This window comes from Canis lupus, chromosome 37 (assembly GCF_048164855.1).
Source record: "Canis lupus baileyi chromosome 37, mCanLup2.hap1, whole genome shotgun sequence".
NCBI lineage: Eukaryota > Metazoa > Chordata > Mammalia > Carnivora > Canidae > Canis > Canis lupus.
The window spans coordinates 25,617,530-25,634,181 of record NC_132874.1 but is presented as its reverse complement, the minus strand read 5'-3'; the positions used below and the strand labels follow the sequence as shown (position 1 = coordinate 25,634,181).

Genomic DNA, 16,652 nt, shown 5'->3' with positions numbered 1-16,652 from the left:
TCTTGTTCTTTAGAAATGCTAAACTGGCCTCAGCTTTGAATTATTTAAAGTGATAAAATGCAAAAAATAACAGAAGTACGCAGTGGCTCTTATGGACTAACCACAGACTTAAGAAAAGCTGAGCATCTGCCTTTGGCTCCAAGATGGCGTGGCAAAGGAAGACCCAGAACTCACTTCCTCCTATGGACATGCTGAATCTACACCCACATATAGAGTAATTCCTCCTGAAGAATAACTGAGGGCTGGTTGAAAAGCTTTTGCACAACAAAGGCTAGAGGAACCACACATATGGCAAGAGAGATAAAAACATGGGAACTATGGGGATGCCAGGGTGGCTCAGAGGGTTAGCGTCTGCCTTTGGCCCAGGCCATGATCCTGGAGTCCCGGGGTTGAGTTCCACATCGGGCTTCCTGCATGAAGCCTGTTCTTCCCTCTGCCTCTCTCTCTCTCTCTCTCTCTCTGTGTCTCTCATGAATAAATAAGTAAAATCTTAAAACAAAACAAAACATGGGAATTACAGGAAACCTACCCCCAACACTGCAAAGTGTAGTGGGGAGGGACAGCACTAAAGGCTCCTAAGTACACATTTGTCCAACCCGGGACACAAGAAAAGAACAGTGGTTTTACAGGAAACTAGAGCATTAAGTGAAAGAAACCCATTTCTAACCTTAGAGAGTCCAAAAAACAATAGGAAACCACTACTAAACTCTCTCCAGGGTTGGAGGTGCTGGTGAGAAACATTTATGCTCTCCCTCTACCTTGATAACACAGGTGAGAACAGGGTTCAGATGCTCCAGCTGACCTGCCACCTCAACAAGACCTGGGCTCTTAGCCCACACCACCTCTGACCATCCTCCCAAGGCAGCCTCTACACCTATGCCCATCCCTGCTCCAGCTGTCTCACCAGGGAGGCCCTTGCCCATGAAATCTCCAGCTGTCCTGCTGTCCCCTACAGAGAGTACCCTGGCCTGGGCCTATCCCAGCTCCAGCAGTCCTGGGAGGGTAGCCACAGTGCAGGGTGCCATGGGACTTGCCAGCCCTCATCTACTTTAGCTCCAGCCATCCCACTAGGGCGACTCTTGCCTGAAGCACCCCGAATTGCTCTATCCCAGCTCCAGCAAAGTCTAGAGGACTTTCAGAGAAGATGGTGGAGTAGGAGGATCTTGTGCTTACCTTGTTCGACAGATAAACTAGGTAACACACACAGCCATGTAAATAAGCAAGAAAATGACTCAAAGACTGGCATAACAGACTCTGCACAGTAAATGTAGAGGAAAGGCTACATTTAAAAGGGTAGCAAGGGGAGAAATGGGGTCAGGAGGCAAATGAATCTGAGGGAGTGTCCACAGGAGAGAGGGAGGCTATGAGGCATGGAGAGTGGAGAAGAGTGGATCCCGTGCTGGGCTCCCCAGGCATAGGGGGCATCTCTGGGAAGACAAATCCCCATAAAACTTGGCTTTCAAAGCCAGAGGCACCTGGCTTCTGGAGTTTTTACCATCAACCTCAAATCTTAAAGACCAGCTGGCTCAGCACTAGGAGAGCTAGGAGGGCAAAAGGGAACTGAATCTCCACCCTTAAAGAGACAGCACAACAAACAGCACTGATGAGATACAGCACAGCAGCAGCAGTTTAAAAAATGCCTGGGATTTATAGGAAGGAGATTTATTTAATGATCTCAGAGCCTGTGCTGGATGAGCAGGGATCTTTGGGAGACTTCCCTAACTATGAAAGAGCTGGCAATACCGTTTCCCTCCCCATGCCCCAGCCTAGATACACAGACTCCTGTAGAAGCAACACGATGACAACACTCTCTACCTATCTTGGTAACAGCACACCAGGTATTCTCCTGTGGACCTCCCCTACCCCTCCAAACTAGGAGGCCTTGGGGTTTTTCCCAATCTGGTTACAGATCCCTTCTCTCAAGGACCAGACAGAAAAAATCAACAAGGAAACAGTGGCTTTGAAAGACACATTGGACCAGATGGATCTAAGAGAGAACATAAATTCTTTTCAAGTGCTCATGGAACATTCTCCAGCAGAGATTATGTGTTAGGCCACAAAACAAGTCTCAACAGATTTGAAATGACTGAAGTCATACCAATGCATCTTTTCTGACAATGCCATGAAACTAGGAATCAACCACAATAGAACACAAATACATGGAGGTTAAATAACATGCTACTAAACAGTGAATAGGTCAACCAAGAATTCAAAAAGGAAATTAAAAAATTTACGGAGACAAAAGAAAATGAAAACATACCACTCTAAAATCTTTGGGATGCTGTAAAAGCTGTTCTAAGAGGGAAGTTTATAGCAAAGCCTACCTCAAGAAGCAAGAAAAATCTCAAACAGCTAACCTTATGCCTAAGGAAGCTAAAAAAAGAACAAGCACAACCCCAAACCAGCAGAAAGAAGGAAATAATTAAGATTAGAGCAGATACATAGGAAATAGAAAGTAAAAACACAATAGAACAGATCAATGAAACCAGGAGCTGGTTCTTTGAAAGGATCAAGGAAAGTGATAATCCTTTAGCCAGACTCATTAAAAAGAGAGAGAGAGTGAGAGAGAGAGAGGACTCAAATAAACAATATCAAAAATCAAAGAGGAGAAATAAAAATCAACAAGACAAATGCAAAGGATTATAAGAGAATACTACGCAAAATTATTTGCCATCAAATTGGGCAGTCTAGAAGAAATGGATAAATTCCTAGAAATGGTATAACCTCCTAAAACAGAACCAGGAAGAAATAAAATTTGAGAAGACCAATTAACAGCAAAGAAATTGAGTCAGTAATCAAAAAACTCTCCACAAACAAAGATCCAAGATCAGATGGATTCACAGGTGAATTCTACAAAACCTTTAAAGAATAGTTAATACTTAATCTTCTCAAGTTATTCCAAAAAATAGAAGAGGAAGGAAAGCTTCCAATTTCATTTTATGAGGCCAGCACTACCCTGATACTAAAACCAGATAAAGATGCTGCAGAAAGGAGAACTACAGGCCAGTATCTCTGATGAACATAGATGCAAAAATCCTCAAAAATGCTAGCAAACTGAATACAATAGTACATTAAAAAACAATCATTCACTGTGATCAAGTGGGATTTGTTATTGGGATACAAAGGGGTTCAATGTTCTCAAATCAATCAGTGTGATATATCACATCAACAAGAGAAAGTATAAAAGTTGTATCATTTCAGTAGATACAGAAAAAGCATTTGACAATACAGAATATCCCTTCCTGATAAAAACCCTCAACAGAGTAGGTTTAGAGTGAATATACTTCAATATAATAAAGACCATATATGACACAGAGTTAACATCATACCCAATGTTGAAAAAATGAGAGCTTTTCCCTTAAGGCCAAGAACAGGACTAGGATATCTACTCTCACCTCTTTTATTCAACATAGTACTAGAAGTCCTAACCGCAGCCATCTGAAATCAAGAGGAAATAATAGGCATCCGAATTGGTTAGAATGAAGTACGACTTTCACTGCAGATGATGTGATACTATAGACAGAAAACCCTAAAGACTCCACCAAAAAACTAGTAGAACTGAGAAATGAATTCAGACATTTCTCATAAAGGGTTAATATCCAAATCTATAAAGAACTTATCAAAGTCAACATCCAAAAAAACCAAACCAAAACCAAAACCAAAACAAAAAACTAACAACAAAAAACAATTAATCCAGTCAAGAAATGGGCAGAAGACATGAACACACAGTTCTCCTAAGAAAACCTACAAATGGCCAACCGACACATGAAAAGATGCTCAACATCACTAAATCTTCATCGAAATGCAAATCAGAATGACTATTATCAAAAACATAAGAAACAATAAGTGTTGGTGAGGATGTGGAGAAAAAGGACCCCTCGTGTACTGTTGGTGGGAATGCAAACTGGTGCTGCCACTGGGGAAGATAGTATAGAGGTTCCTCAAAAAACTGAAAAAGGAATTACCACATGATCCAGTAATTCCACTACTGGGTATTTGCCCAAAGAATACAAAAACACTAGTTTGAAAAGATATATGCACCCCTAAGTTTATAACAGCATTATCTACAATAGCTAAATTACGGAAGCAACCCATGTGTCCCATCAATAGATGAAGGGATAAAGAAGATGTGGTGTATACACACACAGACACACAATGGAATACTACTCAGCATAAAAAAATAATGAAATCTTGCCATTTGCAACAATATGGATGGAGCTAGAGTATGTAATAGTTAAGTGCAGTAAGTCAGACAAAGACAAATACTACATGATTTAACTCATACATGGAATTTATGAAACAAAACGAATGAATGAAGAAAAAAAGAGACAAATGAAAAACATACTCTTAACAACAGTTAATAAACTGATGGTTACCAGAGAGGTGACTGGTCAAGGATGGTTGAAATACAGGAAGGGGATGAAGAGAACACTTATCTTGATGAGCCCTGAGTAATACAGAGAATTGTGGAATCACTATACCATACACCCGAAACTAATATATCCTTGTGTATTAATTATACTAGATTTAAAATTTTTTTAATGAAAATTTTAAAAATATATAAATAAACATAACCAGTCTAAATGCTCATATCAAAAGATAGAGTGAATGAATGGATAAAAAAATATAAGAACTATCTATTTATATGCAATCTCCAAGACTCTCAGTTCAGACCTAAAAACGTATAGACTGGAAGCAAAGGGATGGAAAAAGATATTTCATGCAAATGGTAGCAAAAAAAAAAAAAAAAAAAAAAAAGGCTGATGTAGCAATACTTATACCAGACAAAAAAGACTTTGGGCAAAAAGGAGCATAGGAGATAAAGAAGGGTATTATATAATGATATAGCTATCAATCCAACAAGAGGATATAACAATTGTAAACATCTATGTACCCAACATAGGAGCACTTAAATGTATAAAGCAAGTATTAACAGTAACACAATAATAGTGGGAGACTTTAACGCCCCATTTACATCAATGATAGATCAACCAGACAGAAAAAATCAATAAGGAGACAGCTCTGAACAACACATTAGACCAGACAGACTTAGATATATACAGAACATTTCACCCAAAAACAGTAGAATACACATTCTCTTCAAGTGCACATGGACATTCTCCAGCATAGATCATGTGTTTAGGCCACAAAACAGGTTCTCAATAATTTTAAGATTGAAATCATAGTAAGCATCTTTTCTGACCACAACACTAATAAAACCAAAAATCAATTAAAAAAAAAAACTGGTAAAATCACACAGAGAAGCCAAACAATATGTTACTTTTAGTAGCAATGGATCAGTGAATAAATCAAAGAGGAAATTAAAAAAAAAATCTGAAGATAAATGAAAATATAATGGTTCAAAATCTTTGGGACACAGCAAAAGTGGTTCTAAGAAGGAAGTTTACAGCAATCAAGAAACAAGAAAAATTTCAAATAAAAAAATCTAACCTTACAACTACAGGAATTATAAAAAAAAGAACAGATGAAGCCTAATTTTAGTAGAAGGAGAGAGATAATAAAGATCTGAATAGAAAATACGAAATGAAGACTAAAGGAACAATAGAAAAGATCAATGCAACTAAAAGCAGGTTCTTTAAAAAGATAAACAAAATGGATAACCCTTTATCACACTCATCAGGAAAACAAAGAGAGGGCTCCAATAAATGAAATCAGAAATAAGAGATGAAAAGTTAAATTTACACACAGAAATACAAAGGTTTTAAGAAACTACTACCATCAGGGAGTTTCCTTCAGATTCTCTCCCCCTCCTTCTGCCCCATCCCCTCCACCTGTGCATGCCCTCTCTCTCTTTTCCCCTCTCTCTCAAATAAATAAATCTTAAAAAAAAAAAAAAAAAGGGTTAAAGACTTCAATGTGAGAGCTGAAACCATAAAACTCCTAAAGAAAACACAGGCAGTCATCTCTTGGACATCAGCCTTAGTGGAATTTTTCTTCATCTGTCTCCTTCAGGGAAAGGTAACAAAGGCAAAAATAAACAATTGAGACTACATCAACCCAAAAGTTTCTGTATTACAAAGGAAACCATCAATAAAATGAAAAGGCAACTAACTAACTGAATGTGAGAAAATACTCGCAAATGATGACATTCATTAAAGGGTTATATCAAAAATATATAAAGAACTCATACAACTCAACACCAAAAGACACCCCACAAATAATCCAATTAAAAGGGCAGAGGATTTCAATAGACATTTCTCCAAAGGAGCCATGGAGATGGCCAAGCCACACGTGAAAAGAAGCTCAACATCACTCATCATCAGGGAAATGCATATCAAACATGCAATGAGATATTTCCTCATACCTGTCCGAATGGCTAGTTCAAAAAGACAAGAAACAACACACGCTAGTAGGGATGTGGAGAAAGGAAACATTTGTGCGCCCTCAGCAGGAGTGTAAATTGGTGCAGCTACTACAAAAAACCATACGGAGGTCCCTCAAAAAATTAAACACAGGAATACCATATGACCCGGTAATTCCATTTCTGGGTATTTACCAGAAGAAAACAAAAACACTGAACATGAAAAAAAAAAACATGAAAGATAAATGCACCCCTATGTTTACTGCAGCATTATTTACAACAGCCAAGACACAGGAGCACCCCAAGTATCCACCAATAGGTAAATGGATAAAGAAGACATGGTACATACATACAATGGAATATTACTCAGACGTGACAAGAACAAGATTTTGCCATTTGCAATAACATGGATGAACCTAGAAGGTATTATGCTAAGTGAAATAGGTCAGATAGGAAAGAAAAATATCATATGATTTCATTTATATGTGGAATCTAAGAAACAGCACAAACAAGACCAGAAATAAACTCATAAACATAGAACAAACTGGTGGTTATCAAAGGGAGGCGGGTGGGGGGATGGATGAAATAAAGGAGATTAAGAAATACAAACTTCCAGTCATAAAGTAAATATGTCACAGGGATGAAAAGTACAGGACAGGGAATATAGTCAATAATATTTTAATAATTTTGTATGGTGGCAAAAGGTAACTAAATTTATTACTATGTAAGCATTTCATAATGTATAGAATTGCTGAATAAGTATGTTTATACCTGAACTAATATATTATTTCATGACAACCGTACCTCAATAAAAAATTAATAATTAAAAATCAATTAACTACTTTATGTATGTAAAATGGTTAAGTTTATTTGTTTTAATATTTATAAGGAATATATGTTTTTATGCCTTTTAGATAAGAAAAATCATTAAAATCAAATTTAAATAAAAATTTAAAAAGAAAAATTATTTTTCTTAATCTATTTTGAAGATATGAAGTTCCATGTGTATTTTTGTAAATGGAGAATAATATTCCTAATTTAGCTAAAATTTATCAACTGCAAATACTCAAGAGCTCTTAATAACTATGGATAATAGAACAATTAAACACTCAGGTGACTCACAACTAACCAGAATCATCTTTCTTGACATATACACAAATAAAGAGGTGACAGCAATTTAAATATCCAACTGTCAGGTTAAAAAAAGCAGAGCTATAGCTCTAACGGATACCCCCTCTTGAATCATGAAATTAATCAACTGGATTTTTTAAAAATTACTACATACAGTATCGGAAACTTAATTTATTGCTAACTACAGTAATAAGTAATCAGTTACCTATATGATTTGCAAAATTCAGTTATTCAAGATGAAAACCCTAAAGGTAATATTAGGGTCGTTAATTGAAATTGTTTTGGAAGATTAATAGTCAAACTATTTTGGTGGTTTGCTTTACATGAGGTCTCGACTTAAGTCAACTTTAAACAAACTAAAAATCACTAAATGACTATGCAAGACTGAGGTTCAGTTAGTGATCATGAAGTCAAAACTACACAAAGAACAGAACTAAAAACAGTTCATAAAAGTGAAACGAACACTGACAATTTCTAAGCGTTTTTGAAATCTGAGAAAAGTAAATAAATTGCTGACACTGCAGTGCCATGTGCCCTCTGTTCATGAAAGGATGTTTATCTTTTTTTAAAAAAAAAAAATGAGGTAAAAAGCCTTATCGCTTAATGTCACACGGCCGGCAGAATATTAATTTTCTGTAAAAAAAAAGTTACCCAGAGTCCACAAACTCTGATGGCTTTGATTGTACTCGTTCAATTTCATGGCTGAGAAAATATGAAGATGATAGAGAAGAGACTTTAAGCATCTTAAATAAATATTACAAAGGGAAGACCTGGAAAGTCTGAATCACTGAATCATCCAATTCAGTGAAGTGGAAACCCAAAGCCCTAACGGGTGGCACTGCCATCCGCACAGTCCTCGTCCCCTTGCGACTCCCTGCGGCCACGTTCCAGGACCCAGCGTGGTGTGACACCGGCCGGCAACCCCGTCTCAGGGAGCGACAGGCCTCCTGAATGGCTCTTTCCAAGACCCCTTTAGAGAGGTGAGCCGATGACCACGAGCTGCGGTCGCCGCGCCTGGCCTGGGCCTGCCGAAGGCGCAGGCTGGTCAGGGGAAGCTCCGAGGCAGGCGCTGGGAGGAGGTGGAGAGACAGGCTGCCTCCGCGTCGCCGCGAGCAAATGAGGTTTCCACTGCGACAACCAGGGTTTCGGTGGAGGTGGACACGAGCAACTGGTGTGACGACCGACGCTCAGTGACCAGGTCTTGGGCCAGCGACCGCCGGCCACGCAGGAAACCTGGAGTGGCTGCGCCGGAGGTCTGCTCTCCTCGAGAAACATCACACGCCATCTCATAATCTTGAACGCAAACCCAATAATGTAGAGCAATGTCAGAGCTAACAATTCTGTTCAACGCAAGCTAGTCGTTGGAGAAAACCTTAAATTTAGCTAAATTCATTTAAACCAGGCAATGCCACACAACGGCTGACATGTTGGATACGCTTTATACTCACATTTTAACTCAAATACAATTGCTCAAAATCTAGGGAGGGCATAAAGCTGGCACATGAGGATTCACGGAAGACAAGACGAATGCCAAAAGGCTCATTTTAATTCAATTCAATAAATATTGAATTCATGATATTCATATATCGACTGTGTACCACCTTGAAAAAGTGAACAAGAGAAACAGTGGAAACTGGATTATATGATGAACCCTCCTACTGAAAAGAAAATTGAGAAAAATCACTGCAAAACCAGAGAGCAAACGCTCGGAAGCCAACACGCGAGCAGTGGCCCGCCCACTTAGAGGACTGCGCCCGCTATCCGGTCCTCGGTCACCTGCCCAACGTTCGGAGCCTCTCCTGGCCGGCTGGGCCCGTGCTACACGCTGCGCGTGGGAAGGAAGCGATCGATCGGCCACAGCGCGGACGGTCCCCGAGCAGAGGAGCAGCAAGCGGGTGGTGACCGCCCCTCGGCACAGGCGTGCTGCGGGAACAGGAGGCTGGGGGACACCAACCCACCTGGAGGGATGAAGGGAAGCTTCCCCAGGAGGCGGGGCCTGGGGACAGAGCGGGAGCAGGGGCCCTGACCGCCTGCCGCCTGGAGGAGGGCACCCGAGTGGGGCGGGAAGGAGCGCGGGGCCCTAGCAGTCGCCACAAGCCAAGCAGAAGCATTAGCAGCGCCCAGGGAGCTTGGGCTCAGCCTGAGGGAGGACGTGTCTTCCAGAAGGGCTCTACGCAGAGGAGTGACAGATTCCATTTATATTTTAGAAAGACAAGCTTTTCAAAAGGGCAGAGTGAACGTGAATCGGGCAAGATGAGGTGCTGGGACCCAGCAGAGGAGAACCCTCAGGTATCCCGACAGGAAAACTCTAACACACGATGAGGGGCAGAACTCAGAAACGGGAACGAGAGGACTTGTAACTAACCATTTGCTAGAACAAGACAGGGAGGGGGGCCTTGGCTGATGTCTTCACCTTCCCAGGGTCAGGAGGTCCAGTAGCAGAGAGAGCTGACCCGGAGATGATGGGAAAGCCAAGGTGATGAGCTTGCTCGGATGGCTAAGCTGAAGAGGTGTCCGGAATGTTCCGATGGAGAGGTCTACTAGGAAGGTCCATAGAAAGACCTTGAACTCAGAGTAGAGAGGTTAGGCTGCTGGAGGCACCAAAGATTAGCAGATGAAACTGCTCAGCGATAGTCTGGGGATAGTCTAGCAAGAACAAAGGAAGTCCTGGGGAAGTCAGCAGTGCAAGGCTACACAGAGGAAGAGAGGCCCGTCCACAAAGGAAACTAAGGCTACAACTAGTAGTGGGATCAGGGACGCCAAAGAAAGCCTCGGGAAGACGGTTCAATGATGGGACGGTTCAACGATGGGATGGTTCAACGATGGGATGGTTCAACGATGGGACTACTACAGAGACACACAGCAGGAAAAGGAGCAAGCACATAAGATTCCCAACTACAGCTGACCTTTGAACAACGAGGGGATCGGGGCGCAGACCTCTGCACAATGGAAGATCCACATAGAACTCTGACTCCCCCAAAAGTCAATTACTAATAGCCTGCTGTTGACCAGAAGCCTTACCAATAACATAATCAGTCAATTGACACATGTTTGGTATGTTCTATGTATTATACACTATATTCTTACAATAAAGTACACCGGGGAAAAGAAAACGTTATTAGGGAAATGAGGAAACGTAAATATATGTACGGCGCTGTGCTGTGTTAACAAAATCCACATGTAAGCAGAACTGCACGGTTCCCCCCCGTGTTGTTCAAGGGTCAACTGCGTAGCACTGGAGGTGGATTCAGTGAGAACAGTCTGAATGGGTGGGGGGACGGTGAGGGCAGGCTTCAGGGGATGAGGCATCAAGTGACACAAGAACACGGACAGCACCAGCATCGAACCTTTGAGGGAACAGCAACAACTTTTCCTAAGCTGGGCTGCAAAGAGAAGAGTGATGGGGAGTTACCGGAGGGGCTGTGATTTACAGTCAGGGCGACCACACTGTTGGTTTAGTGCCCGCTGTCCTAGCCTTACCACCACCCCCACCCCCACCAGACTCTCGAGAGATTATATTTAATACGGTTATCTTAAGATGGCTGAAATCTAGACGATCAGAACCACAAGCAGTAAGTGATAATTACATGCAAGGCACTGAATCAGATGTTATGAGGACACAAATAACTGAAACCATCTGTCCGTGAGACGCTTAAAACCTAGGATGTGTATGCATGTGTGCGTGTGTGCGCACGCGGGTGTAGGTGTTTGCACGTGCGTGGCTTGACGCAGACAAGTCCTTTATTTCTGAATTATCTGGGATTGCTAAACTACCATGAAAGTTTGGTAGAGCAAAACTAAGACTTTTCTTTTTTCATGAAATAGTTTATGTACTTAAACACAAGGGGAGGTGCTCCAAATGAGAAAGGAAAAGTGGTCACCGGATGCCATCCCCTCTGCTGCCTTAGACAGGAGATGGAGGCAGGCCAGCCAAGGGAGAAGCAGGAATCAGGCTGGTCCATGAGCTCGGCTCTTTATGTCTAGTTCTTCAGGAAAAAAACAAACAAACAAACAAAAAAAAATGGGAGAAAGGACAAGGCAGTGACGTTCAGTTCACCAGCAGTGGGCTAAGAACAGGAGGGACAACACCTGGGTGGTGTGTGTTATCACCTTGAGTAGAAAATAAAGAGATTTTCTGATATCTATCCCTTGGGATTCTGAAACTTTCAGTCAGTGTTCTATAAAAATATTTGAATATTTTGAAGTCTGTGGATGTGTAAAGAATCTCCTCACATCTTTGTTTAAAAATCCTTCCAAAGTGGGGCAATAAAAAAGAGGTAAGAAAATATATACACATATAATGTATATGTAGCAAAGAATTGTGAGAGAGGTACAGGGGTTCAGAAAACAAAGAATCCTGCCAGGGTTGATGGGAGGAAGACCCCTTGGGAAGCAGCACCCCTTTCGGAGACGGGTCCTGAAGGGCCCGAAGCATGCCCGGGCCGGGGAGGGCAGCCAGGACGCTGGCAGGGGTCAGCTGCAGGGGTCACTCGTGCAGCCACTGAGCAAACACTTGCTAAGCAGCCATCATAGACCAGCAGTAGTTTAGGTACTGAAGATACAGAATTCAAGAGGCAAAACTTTCTGTTTGTGAATGTGCAAATTTGTGGACTCTTCCGATGGCATTTTCTCACCTGATCTGAATAAGGGTACTAATCATCACTCCTAGTCTAAGTATTCACGTTTCCTTGCAGAAGTCCTTGCTGGGAACGTGACATAGTATGTGGTGCATGCACTGTACCTTTCTAAAAGTCCACAGATATTGAAATTCCAAAAGTCATCTGGGCCCAAGAGTTTTGAAAAAGGGATTGTTGATCAAATTCACTTAAAGTGATAAGCAACCCACTAAGTAGGACCTCATGGATTTCGTGTTAATAAACTGAGCCAGGATAAAGGCCAATGCTGGAACCAGGTAGAGCCTAGCACCTGTAAACAGGAATCTCTGTCACGCAGTGAAATTCTGCTGCAGAAAAGACCAGCAACAAACTGAACTCAGAGAGACTGTAAATAATTATTTTACAAATAAAATGTGAGTAATTTTCACAGATTAAATATAAAACACCATGTCAACTGTTCACTGGCCATGTCACTTCTTCAGGTTGGTGGCTGCGAAGGTGATATTTAAGACCCGAATGACAAAAAGGAGTCAGTCCTATGAAGGTAACGGAGAGTTACCACCTAAGCAAAGGGGAAAAACAAACAAACAAACAAACAAACAAACAAAAAAACAGGCTTGAAGCAGTTAACGTGGAAGGATTTGGAAAGTCTGGGCAATTGTACTAACGCGTAGCTGGAGAGAGGCCATGGGGTGCATTTGTGGGTGTGGGCAAAGCGGAGGACACCAGGCCAGGGCCTGCCCTGCACTGCTTGGCACATTTTACTGTATGTAAAATGGGAAGATACTGGAAGGATTTTAAGATACTAATAGGATCTGATTTAAACTTTAAAAAGATATATTTGGGATATGAACTGTAACCCAGTTTGGACACAGTAAAGTATGTTTGCACAAAAGTAACAGAATTTAAGAAAAAAAAAAAAAGATTGATTGTGGCCAGCTGTAGGTAAAAAGCCCCAGATGACTATAATGGCTGTGATTTCAGAAAATAAAATACCTGTGGTTCACGTAAAATATCTTTGATTTAAATTGGTTTTTAGTTCTGACCTACGGCATCACTATATTGTTACCACCTAAAGTGAACACCACATAGTAAAAATCCAAAGGTGTTTAAAGATTAAACAATCTTATCACCACCTAATAAAAGCATTATTAATAATAAAAGGTGTTTAAAGCAATTAGGTAAAAGAACGAAGATTAACTCAAGCACATGGACAATTCACAGACACGCCTACACATATACACCTGTAAAGAATCTATGTGTGACATGAACATGACCATCCCCGTATAAGACTACTGCTACATAAAAATGTCATCAGGCAGCTTGGCTCTGTGTACCCCACACTATTCCATACAAAGGAATAACTATCTGGTCCATCAAAAAGTTTATTTGATTCAGTAAGCAACAGTAATTTTTAAAATACATATGATGAAGTGATAAGTGACTCTCATTTGATGTCACGAGATAATACGAGAACTGTGTCAGTCATCCTTCCGTGGTTCCATTTTCTCTGCTAAATTACTATGATAATCATACTCCTACACATTTTTCTTCTATCCTTCACCTTGTCAGCATTAATAATTAGGTCTTATACAGAAATGACCAGGTTTTTTAAGTAAACTTTTGATGATAGTCACAAAGTCATTGTATTAAACTGTCACTCACAGTCTATTCCATCCATGCAATAAAGACACATCCTGGGAAGCAAATGTGCATTACTAAAATGATCGGATATTACAAGGTGTAATTAATTATTTTCTGGAATTTAAGAATAGTTTCAAGCCTTAAGTATGAATAATGAAAAGTGCACTACGTTTCAAACTATCAAAAATCGGTTTAAGCCAGGAGAAAGTTAAAATCAGACTAGCGGGAAAAAAAATGGATAGAAAAAAAAGCATTTTAAGAATATACTAATTGATAAAATCCATATTTATTGACCTAGATGCCCTGGGCTACTTTCAGAGAACTGGAGTAACTTGAAACCATTTACCTGTTGGAGGTAGGCAGTCTTTCCAATCAAAATAGCCTGCATAAATTCCCGGTTCTAAGGAGCCAACGATAGGATCTGCTTTCAACTCGATGTAATTTTCAAAGAGTCTTTGGTCTAATTCTTTCAACGAGGCCATGCTAACCTATAAACACATAATAAAGAATAACTGAGTTTTCTAGTTGAGCATGAGGGAAAAAGTAAAATAATATAAATATGTCAGTATATTTTAGAAGTACTTATCAACTTTCCTACAAAAAAAAATGATTTTATTTATTTTCAGTAACAAAGACCCCTCTCTTAACACAGCTTATTTAACAAGGTTTAAACCTCATGAATGGACGATACCCAGAAAGTTCAGCCCACATGAGCTGTGAGTTCCTGCTGGTAATGGAAGTAGAACGGGGTGAGGAAGGTAGCCTCAGTCATCCACGTCTACTCCTGGTCTCACTGGCACTCAAGAGGCCAAGAAGTTGCCGAGGAGATGGGTAGAGTCCTAAATTTGGGAATAAAGAGTCCGTGGGCTCAGGGGCCTCTGTAGTGGACGAGGGGGGACTTGTCTGCTTCTATACCATATAGCCTGGCATATATAAACAGAAATGTGTGTCCCACACTGAAGTTCAGCTGTAGAAAAGACAAGCAACAACTTGGACTCAGAGAGACAAGGAAAACCTTTAAGGAGATTACATACAATACAAACGAAGACTTCGTGGAGAGAACACAAATGATTTTTGAAGCTAACAACTGAGTGACTGGGGGAACCAATGGTCACTACTGAGACTGAAACTAAGTGCAATAAGTACTTCAAAGCACAGAGTAAAAATGTAAAGAGGGGGACGCCCGGGCGGCTCAGCGGTTGAGCGTCTGCCTTTGGCTCAGGTGGTGACCCCGGGGCCCTGGGATCGAGTCCCGCATTGGGCTCACCATAGGGAGCCTACCTCTCCCTCTGCCTGTGTCTCTGCCTCTCTCTGTGTCTCTCATGAATAAATAAATAAAATCTTAAAAAAGATGTGAAGCGGTGGAAATTAGGAAGGAAGAGACTTAGAAGATAAATCCAAGGACTCTTATATGAAAGGAAACAGAAATTCAAGTAGAATAATATGAACTATCACAGAAGAGATAATAATTAAACAAGCAACAGAATAAAATGTCCAGCTCTAAAGACTGACTTTGCGATTTGAATCGGCTTGTTGGGTTCTTGGCTAGACTTATGAGACACTGCAAAAACTGTTAAAGGGCCTAATGTCTAGATAATTAAGAAAGAAAAAGAAAATTCTTAGCTTCCAGTTCAAAAAAAAAAAAAAAAGGAATTATGTATGTACAAAGAACAATCAGCCTGACATCAGATTTCTCGGATAGAACACTGGAACTTAAAGTCACTAGAATAATATCTACAGGAATAAAAGGAATTTAGTCAAAGAATCCTATATTGAGCCAAGGTGTCGTTTACTTAACAGAGTCCAAGAAACATACTTTTGGCTATGCAAAGATTCAAAGAATATGTATGACTCATTTACTGCAAAAGCGCTGTATCCTCAAAGTAGCAGACTGAGAAGGATGAACAACTGAGGATAACAGTGGCAGGTAATGAACTCCAAGTTCCCTCCTACCCTCCTTCATCCTCCTCTTTCTCTAATATTTAGAAACATAAACCTAAACAGATGATTAGACCGACTCTGAACATGTGAAATAAAAAGTATGACAACATAGAGGAAATTGAAAAACTGAAAAACAGAACTTTCTCAAAATGGCACACACAGTCCTCTATGTATTAAACTGAGTTCATTACCTAAAATGTGTCCACACAGGCATTTAAGAAAGAAATTTCACACACACACTTTTTCATAGGATAGAGCCTGAGAACATTTCCTACTTTGTTTAATGAGACAAGCAAAACCTGATGAGGATATTGCAATAAAAGAAAATTACAAAGCAACAGCAGCCCTCATGAACCAAAAACATAAAAATCCTAAGAAATTACTGGCAAATTGAATCTACAAGTAAATAAAAAGAATCTATTATAAAAAAGTGAAATTCTTTCCACAGATGACCAAAAAAGGATTTGATAAATGTCTCCTCCCAGCACTTAATTCAGGATTGTACTAGAGATATTAGTCCATGCAATATAGTAAGAAAAATATCAGGAAATAAGTAAAACTGTCTTTTCAAGACATACTCAAAAGCTGTAATAATATATGTATAATAACACAATATTAACGTAATACTTAATAAGATCATAGACCTGAGTGTAACAGCTAAAGTTTTAGGTGGGAAAAGCCTCTGGGAAAAAAATATTCAGGACACCAGACCAGGTAAAAATTCTGACAGGATATAAAAAGCATTAAACATTTTTAAAAATGATAAATTGGATCTCATCAAAATAAGAAATCTGTCCTCCAAAGATAGCACTGTAAAAACAAAACAGCAAGCCATAGTCTGGGAGGAAAAATACGTATCTGAAAGTCACTGATAGAAAGGTAAAGAATCCAATTAAAACATATGCAAACAAACTGGAAAAGGCACTTCCAGAAAGAAGATATCTGAATATAAGTATCTAAGGGTATAAGAAAAAGGGCTTAACATCATTATTTACCAG

At 40.1% G+C, this 16,652-nt stretch overlaps 1 protein-coding gene across 8 annotated transcripts in view; it reads right to left on the bottom strand.

The window, feature by feature from the left end:
* The window catches only part of EXOC2 (exocyst complex component 2), a 224,900-nt gene that overhangs the window by 50,932 nt on the left and 157,316 nt on the right, over positions 1–16,652 (bottom strand). For all 8 annotated transcript variants that reach the window (XM_072813903.1, XM_072813910.1, XM_072813908.1 and 5 more), the window contains one exon: positions 14,060–14,201. In XM_072813903.1, coding sequence (XP_072670004.1) covers positions 14,060–14,201 — 142 coding nt within the window. The remainder of the gene's footprint in view (positions 1–14,059; positions 14,202–16,652) is intronic.